This window comes from Mastigoproctus giganteus, chromosome 7, assembly GCF_048544385.1.
Source record: "Mastigoproctus giganteus isolate SK-2022 chromosome 7, ASM4854438v1, whole genome shotgun sequence".
Classification (NCBI taxonomy): Eukaryota; Metazoa; Arthropoda; class Arachnida; order Uropygi; family Thelyphonidae; genus Mastigoproctus; species Mastigoproctus giganteus.
The window spans coordinates 69,248,326-69,273,708 of record NC_143581.1 but is presented as its reverse complement, the minus strand read 5'-3'; the positions used below and the strand labels follow the sequence as shown (position 1 = coordinate 69,273,708).

The 25,383-nt window shown below is 38.3% G+C and overlaps 1 protein-coding gene across 2 annotated transcripts in view; it reads left to right on the top strand.

The window, feature by feature from the left end:
• The window catches only part of Exo70 (exocyst complex component 7), a 340,721-nt gene that overhangs the window by 140,924 nt on the left and 174,414 nt on the right, over window positions 1-25,383 (top strand). For both annotated transcript variants that reach the window (XM_090377714.1, XM_090377715.1), the window contains one exon: window positions 16,220-16,289. In XM_090377714.1, the coding sequence (XP_090233840.1) occupies window positions 16,220-16,289 (70 nt within the window). The remainder of the gene's footprint in view (window positions 1-16,219; window positions 16,290-25,383) is intronic.

Sequence of the window (25,383 nt, the reverse complement as noted above, 5' to 3'; positions counted from 1 at the left end):
AAGCCTCTTGGTAAGAGGATGCCTTCATTCCCCTCACCAATCTTGTTGCCCTTCTCTGTACATGCTCAAGCAAATCTACATCCTTCTGAAAATGAGGCCTCCAGACCTGTACGCAGTACTCAAGGCATGGCCTGACCATTGCCTTATACAGAGGGACAATCACCTCCTTTTCCCTGCTATCAAAATTCCTATATATCATTGACAAAACCGCATGACCAGCCCTGGCAGCCTGTCTGCATTGCTCAGAAAACTTCATATCTGACTGCTCAATTACTCCCAGGTCTTTTTCATTTTCTACCACCTTAAGTGTGTTACCACACAGTTGGTACGTTTTTCTGGGGTTACTTCTACCCATATGCAGTACTTTGCATTTGTCAAGGTTAAACTTCAGTTGCCACTTCTTAGCCCATCTGCCCAAATTATCTAGATCCTATTGCAGTAGCACACTGCCATTACTGTCATTAACCCTGCCAACCTTTGTATCATCTGCAAACTTCGACACTAAGCCTGATATACCTTCAGCAATATCATTTATAAATATACAAAACAACAGATGATCCACTAATAACACCGAACACTGTGGGACTCCACTAATAACATTAGTCCACGAAGAGGCACCCATTGATTACCACCCTCTGTTTTCTCCCACTCAACCATCCTTTTATCCATTGTAGCAACTTACCCTTAATACCATTCTGCTTCAATTTGTACAATAGTCTTCCATGCGCAGCAGTGGCAAAAGCTTTCCTGAAATCCAAATATATGATATAAAAATTATTTTTTGCATCCAGTTCCTTTGTAACCACATCATAATATCCTATCAAATTTGTCAGACAAGACTTTCCCTTAACAAACCCATGCTGTGTCTGAATTGTTGCTGCAGCCTTGTCTAGATGATCCTGCAATGCATCTTTAACCAGTGACTCCATTATTTTACCCGGAACAGAAGTTAAACTAACTGGTTTGCAATTACTCGTGTCACCCTTCGATCCCCCCTTTGCGAATTGGGGATACATTTGCACATCTCCAGTCCAACATGATTTTCACCACCTCTAATACATATCGGCTATTTGCAGTCAATTTTTATGCATATATTTTGAAAATAATTCTTAAAAATTTCACGTCACATCACACTTTCTACCAACACAGGTTTCTGTGTTTACCTGTAATACACATATTATTAGGGAAATAGGGAAATAGATTTAGGGAAATAGATATGACACTGATCTATCAAATGTATTACCTACAAATAATAATGTTTGCATGTGGTCATAGCTGGTAGTGCTGTTGGGGTGGGTTCACCCTAGTCTGTCTATCTCCCCCCATCTCATTAATGGAAAAACAGCTGTTGTGTGAATGTGTACATGTGTGTGTGTATACATATTCCTACAATATGTACACTTATTTGCATTATAACATGCGTACAGTTTGGCTATGTATCTGTATGCATATTGATTGTTTCTTCTCTGTTATGCTTAGAATTGTATTGTTGAAGTGTTTGAGCAGAAGAAAAGGAAGAGGACTGAATCACCCTGATAATTTCTGCTTTGCATGTGGACTGTTTACAATAAAAACAGGAAGAAAATCTACAGTGTTACTAAACATGCCTATTCTTTGTACTTTGGTTGTAAGATTGTTGAACAGAACAAAACTTAATCTCCACATATGTGCTGTAGTACCTGCACCACAAATATCATGTGGCTAATTGTAAAAATTAAAATTAAAAGTATGTCTTTTGCAGTTCTTACAGCAGAGCAAGAACCACACAATCACATCGACAATTCCTATTTCTGCATGACAAAAATATGAGGGATGTCCAGAAAAAAAAGCAAGCACAGCATCAGATATTGTAACCTGTCTAAAATATCTAAGGCCTATTCCACATAATGAAGACCTACAGATATTAGATCCCTCAAAATCATGGGATAAAGGAACAGTGATGATTATAGAAAGGACTCTTTTGTTGCAGACTTTGCTTGACCATCCACTTCAACATATTTCACCCAACCTGAAAATGCAGCACTTAATTAATCAAGAAAAATTGATTTTTCATTGATTTTATGGTTACTACCATAAAACAATAAAAACAATAAAATTGTTTTTATTGTTTTATGATAGTAACCCCCAGAAATGTGCTTTAGTAAAATGTGAGCTATTGAGGAATTCATAGTGTGTCTCTGCGTTTACTGTGTTGTTTATTCAGTTGCTACACGCGTGCAGCTTTGTTTATGTGTATCAAGCCTGCCTCCTCATTTTGTAATTGTGCTTTATTCCCTAAAAATGAGTAAAATACTTAAAAGGTGTGAAAAGGAAGCGTCCTGGTGAAGACACTACAGATTCAGAGAGAAAAAGAAAAGCAATATCAATGAACAGAGGCGGTCAGTCCGCCTCTGTCGATAGAGAAAAAATATGAAATTGTGAAATGCTTTGAGCGAAATGAAAGACCATGTGATATTACGATAATTCGACTTCATAAGTTTTTGGCAGACGGTGTGAGCTTGAAAAAAATGGAAATGCATTTTGCATCCCGTAAGAATAAATGGAGGTATTGTGAAAACTTCGCAGTATGAACCCAATAACACATTGTTATTGTGGTAATTTGTTCCAAGACCTCGGAAGTTGAAATTTTCACTATATAACTAAGCTATTTATCTTTCTAAAAGGTCATTTTTATAATGGAGTGCTACCATTTCATTGTTATCATATGTTCCATTATAATAATCAATTTTGAACTGCTTTGTTGATATTTTTCTAAAGAACATTTCTGGAGGTCACGACCAGAAAACAAAAAGAATTTGCACTTTCCGGTTTATTGGTCTTTTCTGTTATGCAATCTTTTATAAATGGGTAGTAAACGTGATCTTATTGCATTTGCGATAATACCGATAACTGGAATTGTGTGGGTTTTTGCATTATTATGGTGAAATGTGTTCCCTTCTAATGAAATCTTCAATCATGTAAGAAACATAAATAAGTTTTCAGAATCTTCTCTTCATTCCTATTTACTTATTACAATGATGAAGGTAAAGTGACCAATGTAAAGTGCAAGTGGTGGCAGTGCTATTAAACCAAACAAAATTGATTTAGAAATGAAGATGAAAATGATTAAGAAGTAAGAAGCAGGACAAAGTTTGTCATCTATTGCAGGGGAATTAAGTCTCGCTGCTTCAACAGTGAATGCTATTTCAAAGGATAGTGTGCATATAAAAGAACATGTTAAAGGAACAATGCATTTAAGATCAGCTGTGATCACAAAGTAGCATTCAGGTGCTATACAGAAGATGGAAAAGCTATTAATAATATGGATGGAAAATCAGATTCAGAAGCGAGTGCCCCTGAGTCTATTGGCTATTCAAGCAAAAGCTAGAAGTATTTATGAAGATAAGTATGGCAAACAACAAGTCAAATTTGTGGCAAGCAACAGGTGGTTTAATAGGTTCAAGCATAGTGCTGGTTTCCACAGCATTAAAGTATGCTGTGAATTTGCCAGTGCTGATTCTGCAGCAGCAGAGAAATTTTGTGGTGTTTTGGAAAAAACCCCTTCTAAATTTCCACAGCCCTCAACCTCTGCAGCGATGTACCTATCAGCTGGAGACGTTGATTCTGGCAACGATGCTCAAAAGGTAAAACTTGCTGATGTTATGCCTGTACCCTCCCTTTTTTTATAATTTTGAAATTTTTGTAATTGCATGCTTTGTAATTTTTCCTATGCATGAGATAAAAAAATTGAATAAATAATTCTATTTACATGTGCGTCAAAAATTTCTTTTTTTGCTTCAGTCAATTCAGCAAACATAGTTGCAATTGCTACATAAGCCTTTAGGGAAATTCCGACTTACGTAAAATTTGACTTTTGCAGAGTTCCATGGAATGCAACCCTTATGTAAGTCTGGGAGTGCCTGCATATTGAAATTATCACAAAGTGTTTTCAAAAAATTTCATTATGAAAGACAGTACAGTCAGTCCTTATATAACATGTGTTTACACTACACGAATTGGATCATACACAATTTATAAATAGGGGAACGATATTGTATATAACACGAACCGAATTCGCTTATGCACGATTCGCCTTTGTGTTTACAAGAAATGGCAGTTGAACACGGAATCACCCCAACTGAACGCAACACGATAGGAATGAAGAGAAGATTCTGAAAATGTATTTGTTTTTTGTATCAGTGAGAGGGAAACAAATTTAACCATAATAACGTAAAAACCCACACAATTCCAGCTATCGGTATTGTCGTAAATGCAACTAGATCGAGTTTACTACCAGTTTATAACAGATTCCACTACCAGGAACGCAACTGGAAATTGTTTTTATTGTTTTATGGTAGTAACCCCCAGAAATGTGCTTTAGTAAAATGTGAGCTTTTGAGGTGTTCATAGTGTGTCTCTGCGTTTACTGTGTTGTTTATTCATTTGCTACACGTGTGCAGCTTTGTTTATGTGTATCAAGTGTGCCTCCTCATTTGGTAATTGTGCTTTATTCCCTAAAAATGAGTAAAATACTTAAAAGGTGTGAAAAGGAAACATTCTGGTGAAGACACTACAGATTCAGAGAGAAAAAGAAAAGCAATATCGATAAACAGAGGTGGCCAGTCTGCCTCTGTCGATAGAGAAAAAAATATGAAATTGTGAAACGCTTTGAGCGAAATGAAAGATCATGTGATATTACGATAATTTATTGTATTTGGTAATATTTTGGTTACAAATTGTGTTCAATCTTGGGTGGTCGGCACCTAACCCTATTTTTCCCATAGAGCCTTTTGTTTATATTGCACGAGGGGTTTCTAGGAACACAACTATCGTGCTATATGAGGAATGACTGTATGTGTTTCTGTAAAGACATTAGCAGTCTTCTGAATAGACTGCACATTGAACACAAACCCTATTTTTCCCATAGAGCCTTTTGTTTATATTGCACGAGGGGTTTCTAGGAACACAACTATCGTGCTATATGAGGAATGACTGTATGTGTTTCTGTAAAGACATTAGCAGTCTTCTGAATAGACTGCACATTGAACACAATCCTAATGAATGCCATATATTTATTATCGCCTCAAAATTAAGTTTAAAAGCAGCTCTGCTGCACAATGGAAATGCATTTTTATCAGTTACTCTGCTTCATGCTGTTGGCTTGAAAGAAACATATGAAAGTATGTCCAAGATCCTGAGCGAAATAAAGGAGGCCTTTTCTTGGAATGTCTGTCATGATCTTAAGGTAATTGGATTGCTCACTGGTCTACAGGGATGTTTCACAAAATATAAAAGACTTTGTTTTTAAGTTTGTGGGACAGTTGTACAAAAGAAAAACATATTCTGCAGCAGTGGGGAAAGAGGGAGGAATTTTTACCACAGAGAAGTAATGTAAAATATGTTTCACTAGTTTAACCAAAAAAAAAAAAAAAAAAGGTTCTTCCACCTTTGCATATAAAGCTTGGATTAGTGAAGAATTTTGTTAAGGTTCTGGATAAAAATGAAAGTGGATTCTCTTAATAAGGGAAGTGTTTCTTAATTTAACAGGTGCAAATTTCAAAGAAAGAATTTTCATTGGTCTTCAAATAAAGGAACTCCTCAAAGATAATGTATCTGAAACAAAGCTACATGATATTGAACTAGCAGCTCAGTGAACATTTAAAGCAATTGTACACATATTTCTTGGGAGAAGAAAAGAAGATAATTATGAATTTCTGGTGTCAACTTTACTGCAATGTTGTAAAGTTATGGGGCTGCTGAATATCTTTGAAAATTTATTTTCTTCATTCACATCTCAGTTTTTTCCTTGAAATTTGGCAGATGTAAGTGATGAGCAAGGGGAATGCTTTCATCAATACATAACCACAATGGAAAATAGGCAGCAAGGTTGTTGGATACTGTCAGGTTGGGAGATTATTGGTAATTTCTTAAGGGGGAAAGCAAAACAGAGTGTAAGAAAAATTCTGAGTGCAAACACTTTTAAGAAAATAGAATATATATACACTACATGATTGTGTTATAACTTTCCAGAGATCAACTAGAATGCATGTATTAATCATTCATACAGTAGCAATACTTTTTTTGTATTTATTGGATGATTGTTTTCTACATCAGCATGTTAGGGAAGCAAAAAGAAAAAGTAGTACGCTTCTATTAACTTGATCTGATTATCATATCACTTATTTAGGCTCATCATGCATTAAGAATCTTCAAATTATGGAATCACTAGGTGGCAGTGATCATAATCTATCAATGTGGGATTTAATTAAAGATATTAGCATTAGTAGAGGAATATGATGCAAGAAAGCAAGCTTATGCAGCATCAGCAAAAAAAAAAAAAAAAACCCACTCCCATTTCACCCTTCCGTTCATTCGAAATACCTGTCCAGCTGAGCCTTAAATTTATTTAGGCTATCAACTTCCACAACAAGAGATCGAAGTCTGTTCCACCAACCAAAGTACCTGCTGGCTAAAAGCAAATTTCCACACATCTGTCTTTCTTCAGTTTGAATTTATGCCCTCTCAGGTGATTATTCTGAGCAAGAGGAAGAATCCCATCAGCATTGAGCATACTCAAACCATTCAAGGCTTTATACACCTCTATGAGATCACCTCGCCGGTGCCTAGTCTCCAGACACTGTAATTTGCAAAACTTAAGCCTTTCTTCATAAGAGCAACCCTTTGTTCCATTCACTAATCTTGTTGCCCTTCTCTGTACTCGTTCCAGAAGCTCTACATCCTTCTTGAAATGAGCCCTCCGGACCTGTATACAGTACTCAAGGTGTGGCCTGACCATTGCATTATACAAGGGAATAATCACTTTATCCCTGCTAAAAAAATTCCTGTATATCATTGACAAGACACCATGAGCTACTCTTGCAGCCCATTTGCACTGCTCATAAAACTTCATATCTGCCTGCACAATTAACCCCAGGTCCTTTTCATTCTCTACTACTGTCAGTGTAGTACTACAGAGTTGATACATTGCTCTGGGGTTACTGTTTCCCATATGTAGTACTTTACATTTGTCAATGTTAAACTTCATTTGCCACCTCTCAGCCCATCTGTTCAACCTTTCCAGATCCTATTGCAGCAGCATAGCATCAGTAGTGTCCTTAACAACCTTGCCAACCTTTGTATCATCTGCAAACTTGGACATTAAGCTTGATATACCATCATCAATATCATTTATAAATACAGAAAACAACAATGGATCTAACACTGAACCCTGAGGGACTCCACTAATAACATTAGTCCATGATGAGCAGTGTCCATTGATTACCACTCTCTGTTTTCTCCCCCTCAACCATCCCTTTATCCATAGCAGCAATTTGTCTCCAATGCCACACTGCTCCAATTTGTGCAGCAGTCTTCCATGTGAAACAGTATCAAAAGCCTTTCTAAACTATTCTCAAGGTCAATTGAAGTATGTTTTACCACTGTAAAGGTGACTACAGTAGCCTTAGATAGTTCCTAACTACTTTTCAGTGGGACCAAATGAAGATGTTACCAATTTCAAATTTTAAGTGGGAAGCATTCAGAAAAGTAACCTTTGAAACTGTAAGGGTTTTTATACCAACTCAGAGATATTATTCAAGGTTTATACCTAAATGGATGGTAAAAATGCCTGTTGAACTTATGAGACTACTTGCAGAGAAGATAAATGCATGTGATGATTATAAATTATCAGATAACACAGATGTTTACTGTGTGTAAAAGTACTCTGCAGTGAAATAGTGAAGTTAAGCACTAAGAGGTTAGGCATGCTAATGCAGATTATGAGAAGTCCTTGCTGTTTTTCCAAATCCAAAACTTTCTTTTCCAAACCCCCCATTGCATGCATTTGGGTGTTATTTTTACTGTTAGGAAACAAATTTCAAAAGAATCTAAAATCGAATATCCCATGGGCAGCATTTATAACTTCACTGAGAATGAAACAACAGCTGAAGCAAGCTGGCACATCTGTTGGAAGATGCATGGTGAAAGATGACAGTAGTGCACTTCAGTAATTGGACACAAAAGGTGGATGTAGCTAATTTTAAATTGTTGCTTTTCAACACGATAATTAATGTGCATGTAAGAAAATGTTCCTCCCCCCATGAACAAACTTCTTCAATAACATAAGAATTAATGATGCAGATCAGTCAGAAATATAATAATTGAAAAACTGGCACTAGCATACTTTTTACAGGGGTACTCCTGTTAGAGAATTAATAAATTCAACAATCATAGTATACTGTAATATTTTGTAATGCATTTACTTATTTCTTTTTTGATTTTAATAACAGTTTAAATTGATACATATTTAACCTTTCTGCTCTGATTAATATTAGCATTAGCAAGGGCACATGATGCAAGAAAGCAAGCTTATATAGCATCAGCCAAAAAAAAAAAAAAAAAAAAAAAACATACTCCCCCCTTCTCATTTCACCCATTCACTGGCTCCAAATGTTTGTCCAGTTCTGCCTTGAATCTGTTTAAGCTATCAACTTCTACATGACAGATGGAAGTTTCCTCCAGCAATCAACCATCCACTGGCTAAAGGCAAACTTCAGCACATCTATCCTACAACTATCTTTCCTCAATTTGAATTTATGCCCTTTCAGGCTATTATTCTGAGCAATCCCATCAGCATTGAGCATGCTCAAACCATTCAAGACTTTATACACCTCAATCAGATCACCTCGCAGGTGCCTAGTCTCCAGACACTAATTTGCAAAACTTAAGCCTCTCTTTGTAAGAGCACCCCTTTGTTCCATTCACTAATCTTGTTGCCCTTCTCTGTACTCATTCCAACAGCTCTATATTCTTCTTAAAACGAGGCCTCCAGACCTGTATACAGTATTCAAGGTGTGGCCTGATCATTGCCTTATACAAGGTCTGTAATTACCTGTCTCCCTTTGATCCTCCTTTGTGGATTGGGGTCACATTGCACATTTCCAGTCCATAGGTACATCCCCTGAGTCCAAGGAAGCTCTCGTAATTATGTCTAAGGGTTTGCTTACTTCCTTTGCTGCCTCCTTTAATATAACTGGATAGATTCCATCCAACCCCCCGGGTACATTTCTTGTGTTTATCTTCAACAATTTCTCCTCCACTTTACTCTCTGTTATTACAAGATTATCTAGCTTACTGCTAGAGTTTAATACACCTCTGGCATTCCCCTCCCTGAATAACTCCTCGTGTGAATATAAATGCAAAATATTAATTTAGTTTGTTAGCTACTTGAGCAGGATCATCAACAGTTGAACCATCAATATCAAGTGGACCAATCTGATTTATTGCCTTCCTTCTAGAGTTTACATAAGTAAAGAACTCTTTGCTGTTTTTCTTATGAATCCTTTGCCTGCCTAACCTCCTTTGTGTCTTTGTTACAGACCAGCTTATATCTATCATAGGCTTCCATGTCATCCATTAACTTATACGTATCCCATGCATTTTTCTTCTCTGCTACATGTCTCATTAGGTGCCTCCGTAGCCAAGCGGGCAGGTGCAGCAAAAAAAGAGTGTAAAACACTAACAATTAAGAAGAAAATGGATGCGATTCATTGCATGGAGTCTGGTGAGCGTCGGTTGGATGTGTGTAAGGTGTTGAGTTTATCTGTTTCTACTGTATCAACGATTATGAACAATGTTGATAAAATAAAGTGCATACACACACACACACACACACACACACACACACACACACACACACACACACACACACACACACACACACACACACACACACACACACACACAGGATAACAAGTGTGTCATCCTCCAGAACAACTTATTCACGCAGTGAGACAATGGAAAAAATGGAGAGATTGTTAGTGTTGTGGGTTGATGATATGAACCAAAATAACATTCCTGTTACACAGGCAGTAATTCTGTACAAGGCGAAGTCGTTATTTGACAAAATATGTGAAGGTCTGGGAGTACTGAAACATTTACGGCCAGCAAAGGGTGGTTTCATTGGTTTAAAAACCGTTCTAAAATTCACAATGTGAAAGTGTCTGCTGAGGCTGCTAGTGCTGACGTTGCAGTGGCGGAAGAGTATCCTTCAGAATTTAAATGTTTAATAGACGAAGGCACCTACCACCCTGATTTAGTTTTTAATGTGGATGAAACGAGGCTTTATTGGAAAAATTTTCCAAGTAAGACGTACATCGCCTATGAGGAGAGGTCTTCCCCTGGCTTCAAGGTTGCAAAAGATCGGTTGACATTGCTTTTGGGTGGCAATGTATCGGAAGCATTTAAGCTCAAACCGATGTTGGTGTACCATTCAGAGACACCTCTTGTAATGAAGGGCATGGTGAAGACATGACTTCCTGTGTTTTGGTGCTCTAACAAAAGGCGTGGGTGACAGACAATTTTTAGCGAATGGCACACCTTGTACTTTTGTCCAGAGGTTGCTCAGTTTTGTGCAGCAAATGACTTGCCTCCCAAAGTCATGTTGGTGCTGGACAATGCCCCAGGACACCCAGCCAACCTCCAAGAAATCCACAATGATCATTTGGAAGTTGAGGTTGTGTATTTGCCTCCCAATACAACTTCACTTTTGAAACCAATGGACCAGGGTGTAATTGCGACCGTTATTATTTGGAACGTATTATTTGCGTACGACTTTCAAAGGGATTGTTGAGGCTGTGCAGTCTGATATAACTGTGAGGGACTACTGGAAGTCATATAATATCCTGAATGCCATCACAAACATTGATTCTGCCTGGGAGGAAGTGTCACAGTCCTGCATGAATGGCATCTGGCATAAATTGTGGCCTGAAGCAGTGATTGATTTTGTAAGAATTGAGCCAGTTTCGGAAGTGGTTAAAGATGTTTCTCTCATGGCTAAGGATGTTGGCATTGACAACGTTGATCCAGTTGATGTCGACCAGTTGCTGGAGAGTCATGGTGAGCCACTTTCGATGGAGGAATTGGAGGAACTGACTGTGCAACTTCAACAATATGAGGCTGACACACCAGATAGAGTGGAAGAGTTAGAGCCAATCAGAACATTAAAAACAAAACATATTCAGAGTGCTCTTGCCAAAATTCGTAGTACATTTGATGAACTTTGTGATAATGATTCTGGTTGGGAACATAGCCATGGTATCCAAAGAGGTGTCAACATGATGTTGAGGCCCCACTATAACATCTTGGAAAAAAGAAGTAGGAAGTCATGCCAGACGTCAATACTATAGTTTTTGACAAAGAAGGGAAAGGAACCCTCAGAACCCAATGACCCTCAACCAGGAACCTCCCATTATGCCATTGTCACATAAAATTTCAGTGAAGTAAATACGTACTCAAGTGATGACTTCACAGGGCCAAAGTAAGTTAAAATTTAATTTTATTAATTGTTTTATGTATAAGTATAAATAAAACATGTGCATTAAATGTTTAAAATATTTAATTATTTATAAAGAACAGAAATATTAGTACATACTTGGAAAAATTTTGGAACCTATCGCGTTCAATTACGTTATAATTTGGTCTTGTTTTACGACTTTTCATTTTACGACTCTGTTTTTCTGGAACCCTGTCATAAAACGGGTCCTACCTGTATTTTGTTTTACACCTCTAATCATTTAATAAACCTTTGTTAATTATATGTGGTGATGTGTTCTTACTTGAAGCACATGTGCTGCTACTGAAATGTAAATCATCTGGAATCAGAATTATCATCACAGCAAGCTGTGTTCGGGAAATCAGTAGATAAATCAAAAAAAGTTAATGTACACAGTACATTACATTTCAAGCATGCTTAATTTTTTTTTTCTTAAATTAACTGTATTTCTTTTATTTTTCCATGATTAATAGAAGCAAAAAGTAAATACACTCATAAGCTAAAACATTGACTACCCCTGTCTCCATGAGTACATGAATCCTACAGCACCTAGGAGTGACATCATTGATAGGCACAATGTATATAGTGATGACACAATTAATATCTATCAGTTCATTTGTGCAATGTGGAAAGGGAGGGAATTTGAATGGGGAATGATTTGCAGTGCTAGGAAGGCAGGGACTAGCATCTCAGCAACTGCAGACATTATTGGCTGTTCAAAGGCTGCTGTACTGAAGGTGTGGTAGGAATGGTCTGAAGAGGGCCACACAACCACTCATTGTGCTGGGATGGGATACCCAGGACAATAGATGGCTCGCAATCATCAATTAATGGCAGACTACAACTAGAATGTACAGAGAAATGTTTCTGAGCATACACTCCAGTGGATGCTCTTGTGGATAGGCCTACGGAGTAGGTGACTTGTTTATGTGCCAATGCTGACCAACCATCACTGACACCCCCACCTGCAGTGGGCTCAGGAGTGCTGTTCCTGGACATTGGATGACAGGAAAAGAGCTGCCTCGTCTGATGAACCAAGGTTCCAGTTCCATCATGCCGATGGGCAGGTGCATTTTGATGGCAAGTAGGTGAACAGTTGCAAGCAGACTGCATGGTTGGACAAAAACAGGCTGGGGTGTGTGGTATGAGGGATATTTGAATGGACATCACTGGGTCCCCTCATCCCACTGAACACACCCTAACTGCCAGATCCTACCTTGGCATTGTTTCTGACTAAGTTTTGTTCTTCATAGTGATGCTGTATCCATATGGCATTGGATTCTTTCAACAAGACAGTGTCTCGTGCCACAAGGTCCACATTGTGCAGGAATGGTTTGAGGATCATATCCAAACATTTCGTGTGCTCTCTTTCCCCACCAAATTCCCCTAACATCAATCCCTCTGAACATTTGTGGGATATGGTGTAACACAGCATTTGCCAGTTCACATCAGTACCTTGTTCCATTGCCAAACTCTAGCCTGTCCTTCTGGTCAGGAGACCTGAAGACACCTGCAGTTTCGTGGAGTAGATATGACACCAGGTGCGAGCAGTTATTGCAGCAAAATGTGGCCCAACATGCTTTTAGGGAGGGGCGGGCATAATTTTTTGGCCTGTGTGTATAGTTATCTCCTTGCTAATTAATTATCGAGATTATAACTTTTTAGAACTTTTAATGAAACTGTAGTTTTACATTCTCTGAACTTAGCCATTCGGTTTCATTTCAACTCTGTATACAGGGTGTTTCAGTTAAACGTTTCAGAACTTCTAAGAGGGGTAGGGTACATCCTGACAACTCGAAATCATATAGCAATGTGGGGTCGGAAATGCTTTCCTGAAGCGGTGTTGTACACAGAAGCACCATAAAGAAAAGAGACCGTAAGTGAGAAATCGTTTTAATAATACATGAAAAGAAGCAAAAGGTACATGGATTAAAGTAAGTGTTCGAAGTTTCTTCCACGGGCTACAATGCACGCCTCACATCTCCGACGCATGGACATCCGAACATTCTGGAATACTCCAGGCGAATTTCGAATTTCTTCGGCAGCTACTGCGATTCTTGCAACCAGCTCCTCAGCATTGTCAACAGGGGTGTCATAAACTAGTGATTTCATATGACCCCAGAAATAAAAATCAAGACATGATAGGTCGGGTGACCGAGCAGGCCAACGCACGGGACGACCACGTCCGATCCACTGTTGACCAAATGTGACATCCAGGTAGTTACAAACATCTCCGCTATGGGCAGGGGCTTCATCGTGTTGAAACCACATTGTCTGTTGCGTCGATGCAGAAATCTGTTCATCTCTCAAAAGTTGTGGCAATACTTGCTGCAGAAAGATCAAGTAGATAGGTCCGGTTAGACGACACGGTAACAGGTAAGGTCCGATGAGGTGATCTCCCATAATACCGGCCCATACATTGACTGAAAATCGAATCTGTGCTGCACGACGTCGTATTGCATGCGGGTTCTCGACCGCCCAGATATGGTCGTTATGCGTGTTGAAAATTCCTTCCCTTGTGAAGGATGCCTCATCGGAAAACAACACTTCAGTAGGAATCGCAGTAGCTGCCGAAGAAATTCGCCTGGAGTATTCCAGAATGTTCGGATGTCCATGCGTCGGAGATGTGAGGCGTGCATTGTAGCCCGTGGAAGAAACTTCGAACACTTACTTTAATCCATGTACCTTTTGCTTCTTTTCATGTATTATTAAAACGATTTCTCACTTACGGTCTCTTTTCTTTATGGTGCTTCTGTGTACAACACCGCTTCAGGAAAGCATTTCCGACCCTACATTGCTGTATGATTTCGAGTTGTCAGGATGTACCCTACCCCTCTTAGAAGTTCTGAAACGTTTAACTGAAACACCCTGTATATGAATTTGTTCACAAGTAATACCACATTACGAGTCTTACATGACAGCACACACACGAAGCATTTATGGAATGTCTAAAGCTAACAATACTGCATTAAAACTACATTTAATCTATAAATTTCTTTTTCCATACAATTTGTATGGCAAAAATAATTATTAATTGCCAAATTTTTATCGGGCCAGTTTTAATGAAGTTTGGAATGACTTGACAAATATTTTTTTAAGGCTCAAATATAAAATATCATGAAAATCTGTCCACTGGGAGTCCTGCTGTTACAGGTTGATGGACATATTAAAAATAAAATAGGCAAATTTCTTATGACCCTGTGCAATAAAAAAAAAAATTTCATATATATATATATGAAACATTTTACAGGTGTTTTCTTTATGCTTGTCTTCCATTTTATTTTAATCTTTCAGTAATGGTAAGTTAGTAAAAAAAAAAAGCTGATAATAACAATCAGTAGCAGATAACATGCTGCAGTACCATCATTTGAAGGCTTTCGTAGCAAAACCGAAATCCTTTTTGTCATTTCAAATACACTACAGTTCTTGAATCAAATAGCAGCATGGAGGACTAATATTTCAAAAAATTTGTACTCACAGTTTAAAATGATATTCAAAGGTGTGAATACTATTCTTTACAGGCACTTCAGATACTTTTTAGCTGATGGTTTTTATTAAAGTTGACTTCATTTATTATTCTGTAAAAGAAGAATTTTCAAAACTACTTCCTGTTCACTGGCAAACTAAGGGCAATGTTATTTCCCAAAATGTCAAGGTACATTTAAGATCCTGACATACCTCCTCAGAAATTTTTGTCTGTTAAAAGCGATGGAGCGACATCATTGGTCAGCAATAGACTTTTTATTCTTTATGAAAGTGATTAATGTTTTCCGAGTTTTTCTTACTGAGTATCATTTATTGAGAGCTGTTTCCTCAGAGTATTAAAATTTAAATATGTGATGAGTATTGTCACAAAAATAGTGAACTCTAAGCTACTCTTCTTGCTTCTGTTTGTTCAGTTATTTTTGAAGGCATGTAAATGTGAAGTATTGTGGCATGTTGATATTAGGGATCAAAATTTAGGAAAAGAATTAGTAGTGTTTTAACCTTTTTGAGGAATCAAGGAATTCTTTAATTCAAGAAACATTCTCTGAGGAAAATTGAAGACATATGGTGATAAATTTTTCTTTCTGTGATATCACTGTAATTTTTCACTAATGTAGTTATGTCATCTTCCATCATTTGCAGTGAAAGTACTTTACAAATATCTCCTTGTGTTATTTTATTTTATTTGCTTTTTTAAAATTTCTGTTTTATGGTAACCATGCTAATTTTCTATTTTTAAAATGTAACTTTTTCATGAATTGTCACTTGAGAATTTAATTATTTATTTTCTAAGAGCTCTTATGTAATCTTATGTAATATGAAATAAAGAAAAAACTCATCTTTAATTGACCACTTTTCATCCTGTTAATTGGTTACATTAGTTGGAGAATTCTACATTAAAGTAGAAGTTATTAATTACAATTTTATCAGTTATTAATCAATTTAATATATTAATTATTAATTTAATTGGATGAAAGGGGCCCCTTGCTTCTTTGTAGAGTAGTCACTTTTTGTTACAATTTGCATTCATGTATCTTATATGCATTTATCATCCATAGTTTGCTGGCAGTGATGTTTAGAACCTTCTAAATGTTTTTCCACTTCTTTTTGGACATGAAGAAACCAGTTCAGTCTGCACAGCTGTCTGAATTGAGAAACTTAAAATTATAGACACTGTGTACTGATTTAATACAAAAGTTTATTTTAAATATATTCATTCTTAGTCTACTTCATGACTGCCATTGTTGATTTCACAGACATATTTTCCTTCATGTTGCTCTGAAGCATTCCTTATAGACTCTATAGTATATATATATTCCTTTTATATTTTACTTTTAGTTTTCAGATTTTTTTATTATTCCTTTTATATTCTATTATTTTCTTTTTTAAATGAGAAGTTGAGAAATTGTCATATTTTTGCAGTCTCAAAGATCACCAAAAATCCTCCAGTGGAAGCAGCAGTACTTTAACAGTGCAGAGTTCTCCTCACTTGGTATACAAATTTTATTAATAATTCTTATCATTTTACTTTAAGTTTATTTTAACAAATAAGTTTATTTTCTTAAGAATTACACAGTACATCATATGCGATAATAGTAACTCTTTATAAGAGATTATATCAGAAAATGGAATAATGCAAGAAATATACTTGTAATTTTTACTATATGTGGATCCAATAACAATTTTATTTTGAAAGCAGATATGCAGGAATGGCTAATGATACACCACTGAAGAGAATTTTGAAAGAGTGCATTGAACATTAAGATGAAATTACTTTGAAATGGATAACAGCAAATCTGGCCTTGAATTAGTATAAGAAATTTTATAAAAATCAACCTTATTGTTTATTGAGTAGCTGTTGTAGAATGTAGTGAGGTGATGAAATTCTCTAATCATGTTGTTTTTACCTATAATGAAAGACTCATCTTTGAGAAAAAAAAGATCAATAATCCACCACCCAAATGTTATTAAAGTCAAAGATAAATTTGACTTTAATAACATTATATGGCGTTGTAAAATAATTAATTTTAAAGAAGAAGTAGACAAACTGTTAAAAAGGATGGACAGGTGATGTGGAAAGTGTTGTCCCCCCCCCCCTTTCTTTTTGCTGTATAAACTTTATTTCTTGCATTATTTGCCACTTCTAATACTAAACCATTTCTGGTGCAGATGAAACTCGTTTATTTCTTACAGTGTTTATCTCAAAGCTTTGAAGTAGAAAAATTGCTTTTTACATCTCAGTGAAGTGGCTAGTCACTTATCATTGCAATCATTATCTAGGAGATTTTATGTTTTTGTTTCTGTGGACAAATCTCATTGCTAGTGAGGTACAAACTGTTGGAAACATCATTGGAGACAATGGTGACAGAAAACTGAAGTCATGGATGCTTGGGTTACAGTTAGGTGCTATCTCTTCGTGTTGTATCTGATAGTGTGTTCCATCACGTTTGGTAAAAAATGGTGTAATTTGAAACTACTATGATGCAGAAAATACTCAGAAAATTTTTGAAGTAATCTGATCTGCTTCACACAACTTAGTTTTTGTAAAGCGTAATGATATGTCCACAGTCATTTATATATTCCTTTTGGAAGAGTGAAGATTTACACTTTTAATTAATTTTATTATTATTATTATTTTAAAACTCTTTCTCCTTTATGTGAATTTTTCTGCCCTGAAATGGATACTGGTATCAAATGCACGGGGCAGTTGGTTGCGTCCGACTATTATTGTTATTACTGTTGGTCGAGGAGCTCCCTTACTATCCTACAGCTGTTGAGGATCGTGGCTTTTTGGAGTTCCATGTAAGTGTCTCTGGAAGGCCTGTTGCTGCTAGGTTCTTATGGAGGCTCTTTGGTGCCATGCTGATGTTTGAAATGGGGATTGGGATGGTCATTACTTCTTCCATATGCCACATTTCTTTGACTTCATGTCTTAGGTCTGTGTACTTCCTGATCTTTTCCTCAGGTTTTTTGGAGGTTGCTGGTGTTGAGCACTGCTTGTCAATCAGATAGGTAGCCTTTTGCTTCTTGTTGATGAGGGTTATGTCTAGTCTGTTTTCTGGGATCATCTTGTCCATTATTATGGCATGGTCCTAATTTAGTTTGTGAGTAGGGGTCTCTAGTATGCCCTGAGGGTTGCACTTGTAATACGATACACTTTCTTTGATAAACTGGTATTTTAATGCTAGTTTCTGATGTACTATTCTGATGACCTGGTTTTGTCTGTGTGGTCACCCTGCATCCCACAGTGATTTACTGGATTGTTTCTGGGGCAGAGTGGCATTGTTGACATGTGTCATCTATCACTCTGGAGTTTTTGGCAATGTATTTCCTGTAGTTTTCATGGTCTTGGATGGTGAGCATGAATCCTTCAGCTTCAGGGAAGATGAGATCCTATCGATGATTTATCGAACATTTTCTAGTCGAGATAAGGACGTCATAATCCCATTATATAAGGCTATCGTTAAACCACACTTGGAATACTGTTCAAGTGTGGAGACCGACCGCACCTAAAAAAAGAAGCTTCTTGAAAGGGTGGTCCACAGATGGGTAACTCACCTGGTGAGATTGGCAAAAGGGTATACATATGAGGAAAGACTTTGAATATGTGGGTTGCATAGCTTGGAAACTAGGCACCTTAGAGGAGACTTGATTGAGGTGTTTAAGGCTCTGAGGGGCAAAAGTAAAATGATTGAGAACAAAATTTTCATGGTTATAAATGACTCTAGAACTAGGGGCCATAAATTCAATTTATTGGGCAGGGGCGAAATGTTTAGACTGAATTGCATGAAGTTTTATTTTAGTCAGCAAATTATAAATTACTGGAATAAGTTACATGGGTGGTTCTGACTGACAGTTTGGAGAAATTCAAAGGTCAGCTGGATGGGAGGAGGGAAATGCATAGGTTTTCTGTTTTCTTTTATTATTGATTAATTATTTATTTTACTTAATTTTATTATTATTTTTTTTTTTTACCAATACTAAGAGCCTTCCATTCATGAGCCATGCATTGGAAACCATCTTTAGCATTAACATTAGCAGAGGCATACGATGCAAGAAAGAAAGCTTATGAAGCATCAGCCAAAAAAAAAAAAAAAAAAAAAAAACCCCTCCCATATCATCCCTCCATTCATTTCAAATGCCTGTCCAGCTCAGCCTTAAAATTTATTTAGGCTATTAGCTTCCATAACAAAAGATGGAAGCCTGTTCCACCAATCAACCACCCGATGGCTAAAGGCAAATTTCCGCAAATTTCCGCAAATTTTCTATTCTACAACTATCTTTCCTCAGTTTGAAACTGTGCCCCCTCAGGTTCTTCGTCTGAGCAAGACGAAGAATCCCATCACTTGGTGAAATAATTGATGAAATAATTCCCACATCAATACATTGTGATCAGTGTCGTCCAGTGGTTCCTTTATTTGCAGATTCTTTATGCATTAAGAATCACTACTGATAATCAGATCAAGAGTATTACTCCCTCTGGTTGCCTCTCGAACATGTTGCTGTAGAAAACAGTCATCCAATAAATCCACAAAAGTCTTGCTAGTGTTCGAGTGACCAATCCACAAGTTCCAGTCAATATCTGGAAAGTTAAAATCTCCCATTATAAGAAATTCTGATTTACTGGCCCACTCTATTTCTCTGCACAATTGCTCATTATACTCATCAGATTCATTAGGCCTATAACACACACCTACTCTCAGTTTTCCTTTCCCACTGCTTATTTCACACCAAACAGACTCAACATTGCATTGTCCACCAACACCAATTCGATGCACTTCCTTAGATTTTGTGTTTCTGAACTAACAGCATAACCCCCTCTCCCTTCCTATCTTGTCTATCCTTCCTATACACATTGTACTCCCCAAATTCCAACTCTTCACTGCCTATATCTGTGTAGCGCCACGTCTCTGATATCCCAACAATATCTGCCTTTGATGTCTTGAGTAGCACTTCAAGCTCATCAAATTTATTAACAATACTGCTAGCATTGGTTTACATTAGCATTAGCATTAGCATTAGTAGAGGCATTTGATGCAAGAAAGCAAGCTTATGCAGCATCAGCCAAAAAAAAAAAAAAAAAAAAAAAAAAAAAAGTAACATAAATAAATAAAAATAACCACTTCCACTTCACCCCTCTGTTCGTTCGAAATACCTGTCCAAGCTGAGCCTTAAACTTATTTAGGCTATCAACTTCCACGACAAGGGATGGAAGTCTGTTCCACCCACCAACCACCCGCTGGCTAAAGGCAAATTTCCGCACATCTATCCTACATCTGTCTTTCCTCAATTTGAATTTATGCCCTCTCAGGTGATTTTTCTGAGCTAGAGGAAGAATCCCATCAGCATTGAGCATGCTCAAACCATTCAAGGCTTTGTACACCTCTATCAGATCACCCCGCTGGTGCCTAGTTTCCAGACACTGTAATTTGCAAAACTTAAGCCTTTCTTCGTAAGAGAACCCCTTTGTCCCATTCACCAATCTAGTTGCCCTTCTCTGTACTCGTTCCAGCAGCTCTACATCCTTCCTGAAATGAGGCCTCCAGGCCTGTATACAGTACTCTAGGTGTGGCCTGACCATTGCCTTATACAAGGGAATAATCACCTCCTTATCCCTGCTAGAAAAATTCCTATATATCATTGACAATACACCATGAGCTACTCTTGCAGCTCGTCTGCACTGCTCAGAGAACTTCATATCTGCCTGCACCACCACCCCCAGGTCCCTTTCATTCTCTACCACTGTCAGTGTAGTACCACAGAGTTGATACGTTGCTCTGGGGTTGCTGTTTCCCATATGTAGTACTTTACATTTGTCAATGTTAAACTTCATTTGCCACCTCGAAGCCCATCTGCTCAACCTTTCCAAATCCTGTTGCAGCAGCATAGTGTCAGTAGTGTCCTTGACAACCCTGCCAACCTTCGTATCGTCTGCAAACTTGGACATTAAGCCTGATATACCATCATCAATATCATTTATAAATACAGAAAACAATAAAGGCCCCAATACTGAACCCTGAGGGACTCCACTAATAACATTAGTCCACGATGAGCAGTGTCCATTGATTACCACTCTCTGTCTTCTCCCCCTCAACCACCCCTTTATCCATAGCAGCAACTTGCCTCCAATGCCACACTGCTCCAATTTGTGCAGCAGTCTTCCATGTGCAACAGTATCAAAAGCCTTTCTAAGATCCAAGTATATAATATCAAAGTTATTCCCTGCATCCAGTTCTTTTGTGACTGCATCATAGTATCCAATCAAATTGGTCAGGCAAGACTTCCCCTTAACAAAACCATGCTGTGTCCTAGCTATAACTGAAGTCTTGTCTAGATGATCCTGCAGTGCTTCTTTCACCAGTGCCTCCATTAATTTTCCGGGAACAGAAGTTAAACTCACAGGTCTATAATTACTTGTGTCAGCCTTTGATCCCCCTTTGTGAATTGGGGTCACATTTGCACATCTCCAGTCAATGGGTACCTCCCCTGAGTCCAAGGAAGCTCTCATAATTATGGCTAAGGGTTTGCTTACCTCCTTTGCTGCCTCCTTTAATATAACTGGATAGATCCCATCCACCCCAGGTGCCTTTCTTGTGTTTATCTTCAACAATTTCTCCTCCACTTTGCTCTCAGTTATTACAAGATTCTCTAGCTTACTGCTAGAGTTGAATACACCTCTGGCATTCCCCTCGCTGAATAACTCCTCATGTGTGAATGTCGATGCAAAATATTCATTTAGTTTGTTAGCTACCCGAGCAGGGTCATCAACAGTTGACCCATCGATCTCAAGTGGACCAATCTGATTCATCCCCTTGCCTTCTAGAGTTTACATAAGTAAAGAACTCTTTGCTGTTTTTCTTCGCATCCCTTGCCAAGGATCTCTCGTAATCTGCCTTCGCCTGCCTAACCTCCTTTGTAACTTGGTTACAGATCAACTTGTATCTATCATAGGCATCCGTGTCACGTGTTAATTTGTATGTATCCCATGCATTTTTCTCTCTGCCATATGCCTCATTAGTTCATCTGACAACCATTTAGGCCTAAACCTTGAACAATATTTCTTAGTTGGTATGTAAAGCCTAGTAGCTTCCACGATAAGTTCTTTGAATGCTTCCCATTTTGAATTTGCTGTTGGCAATATCATCAGTTGATCCCACTGTATAGAATTTAAATACTGTCTCAGTCCATTGTAGTCGCCTTTACGAAAGCAATACCCCTTCCCTTTACCCCTAATGGTAGTTACCTCTTTGAGTAACTCCCACTTCAGCACACTGTGATCACTGCCACCAAGTGGTTCATTTATCTGCAGATTCTTAATGCATGAAGAATCACTACTGATAATCAAATCAAGAGTATTACTCCCTCTAGTTGCCAATGCAAGTATACATGCACGTTTTCCTGCTACTAGCCACCCTAACACAGCCCATGTATTTACTTTTTCCACTATGACTCCCAGCAGTCCTGGAAATCTCCATTACCTTGCTTTCCAGTCTGCTGCCCATTTTAATAGAAGCAGTGCAAGAATCACTTTTGCCTCTGCCTGCAGCCACTGTTAACCTCTTAGTCTGTGTATTCCCCCCACGCTAGCAGTGGCGCCTCAGTAGCCAGGTGGACAGGAGCAGCAGTGCATAGCACATGCTTCTTGATTAGACTGGGGTTCAAGCCCGTGACCACCAAATACGGAGGATGCAGAAATGTCAGGGAATGACTACCGCATATCCCTGGAGCAATATGGCCTTTAGCATTAGCATTAGTAGAGGCATTTGATGCAAGAAAGCAATCTTATGCAGCATCAGCCAAAAAAAAAAAAAAAAAAAAACCACTTCCACTTCACCCCTCTGTTCGTTCAAAATACCTGTCCAGCTGAGCCTTAAACTTATTTAGGCTATCAACCTCCACCACAAGGGATGGCAGTCTGTTCCACCAACCAACCACCGCTGGCTAAAGGCAAATTTCCGCACGTCTATCCTACATCTGTCTTTCCTCAATTTGAATTTATGCCCTCTCAGGTGATTTTTCTGGGCTAGAGGAAGAATCCCATCAGCATTGAGCATGCTTAAACCATTCAAGGCTTTATACACCTCTATCAGATCACCTCGCTGGTGCCTAGTCTCCAGACACTGTAATTTGCAAAACGTAAGCCTTTCCTCGTAAGAGCACCCCTTTGTTCCATTCACTAATCTTGTTGCCCTTCTCTGTACTCGTTCCAGCAGCTCTACATCCTTCTTGAAATGAGGCCTCCAGACCTGTATACAGTACTCTAGGTGTGGCCTGACCATTGCCTTATACAATGGAATAATCACCTCCTTATCCCTGCTGGAAAAATTCCTGTATATCATTGACAATACTCCATGAGCTACTCTTGCAGCCCGTCTGCACTGCTCAGAGAACTTCATATCTGCCTGCACAATCACCCCCAAGTCCCTTTCATTCTCTACCACTGTCAGTGTAGCACCACAGAGTTGATACGTTGCCCTGGGGTTGCTGTTTCCCATGTGTAGTACTTTACATTTGTCAATGTTAAACTTCATTTGCCACCTCTCAGCCCATCTGCTCAACCTTTCCAGATCCTGTTGCAGCAGTGTAGTGTCAGTAGTGTCCTTGACAACCCTGCCAACCTTTGTATCATCTGCAAACTTGGACATTAAGCTTGATATACCATCATCAATATCATTTATAAATACAGAAAACAATAATGGACCCAACACTGAGCCCTGAGGGACTCCACTAATAACATTAGTCCACGATGAGCAGTGTCCATTGATTACCACTCTCTGTCTTCTCCCACTCAACCACCCCTTTATCCATAGCAGCAATTTGCCTCCAATGTCACACTGCTCCAATTTGTGTAGCAGTCTTCCATGTGCAACAGTATCAAAAGCCTTTCTAAGATCCAAGTATATAATATCAAAGTTATTCCCTGCATCCAGTTCTTTTGTGACTGCATCATAGTATCCAATCAAGTTGGTCAGGCAAGACTTCCCCTTAACAAAACCATGCTGTGTCTGAGCTATAACTGAAGTCTTGTCTAAATGATCCTGCAGTGCTTCTTTAACCAGTGCCTCCATTAATTTTCCTGGAACAGAAGTTAAGCTCACAGGTCTATAGTTACTTGTGTCAGCCTTTGATCCTCCTTTGTGAATTGGGGTCACATTTGCACATTTCCAGTCTATGGGTACCTCCCCTGAGTCCAAGGAAGCTCTCATAATTATGGCTAAGGGTTTGCTTACTTCCTTTGCTGCCTCCTTTAATATAACTGGATAGATCCCATCCACCCCGGGTGCCTTTCTTGTGTTTATCTTCAACAGTTTCTCCTCCACTTTACTCCCAGTTATTTCAAGATTCTGTAGCTTACTGCTAGAGTTGAATACACCTCTGGCATTCCCCTTGCTGAATAACTCCTCATGTGTGAATGTCGATGCAAAATATTCATTTAGTTTGTTAGCTACCTGAGCAGGATCATCAACAGTTGACCCATCAATATCAAGTGGACCAATCTGATTCATCTCCTTCCTTCTAGAGTTTACATAAGTAAAGAACTCTTTGCTGTTTTTCTTTGCATCCCTTGCCAAGGATTTCTTGTAATCTGCCTTCGCCTGCCTAACCTCCTTTGTAACTTGGTTGCATATCAACTTGTATCTATCATAGGCTTCTGTGTCATGTGTTAATTTGTAAGTATCCCATGCATTTTTCTTCTCTGCCATATGCCTCATTAGTTCATCTGTCATCCATTTTGGCCTAAACCTTGAACAATATTTCTTAGTTGGTATGTAAAGCCTAGTAGCTTCCAAGATATGTTCTTTGAATGCTTCCCATTTTGAATTTGCTGTTGGTAACATCATCAGTTGGTCCCACTGTATAGAATTTAAATACTGTCTCAGTCCATCGTAGTCGCCTTTACGGAAGCAATAACCCTTCCCTTTATCCCTAATGGTAGTTACCTCTTTCAGTAAATCCCACTTCAGCACACTGTGATCACTGCCACCTAGTGGTTCATTTATCTGCAGATTCTTAATGCATGAAGAATCACTGCTGATAATCAAATCAAGAGTATTACTCCGTCTAGTTGCCTCCTGAACATGCTGATGTAGAATACAATCATCCAATAAATCCACAAAAGCCCTGCTAGTGTGTGAGTAACCAGCCCCCAAATTCCAGTCAATATCTGGGAAATTAAAATCTCCCATTATAAGACTCTCTGATTTACTGGCCCACTCTATTTCCCTGTACAGTTCCTTATTATACTCATCAGAGTCATTAGGCCTATAGCACACTCCTACTCTCAATTTTGATCTCCCAATGCTTATGTCACACCAAACTGACTCAACACTGCACTGTCCAGCGATGTCGACTGGCTTCACTTCCTTGGTTTTTATGTGTTTCTTAACTAATAGCATAACCCCTCCCCCCTTCCTATCCTGTCTATCCTTTCTGTAGACGTTGTACTCCCCAAATTGCAGTTCTGCATCCCTTATATCTGTGTGACACCACGTCTCTGATATCCCAACAATATCTGCCTTTGATGTTTTGAGCAATACCTCAAATTCATCAAATTTATTTACTAAACTCTTAGCTGCTAATGTTCC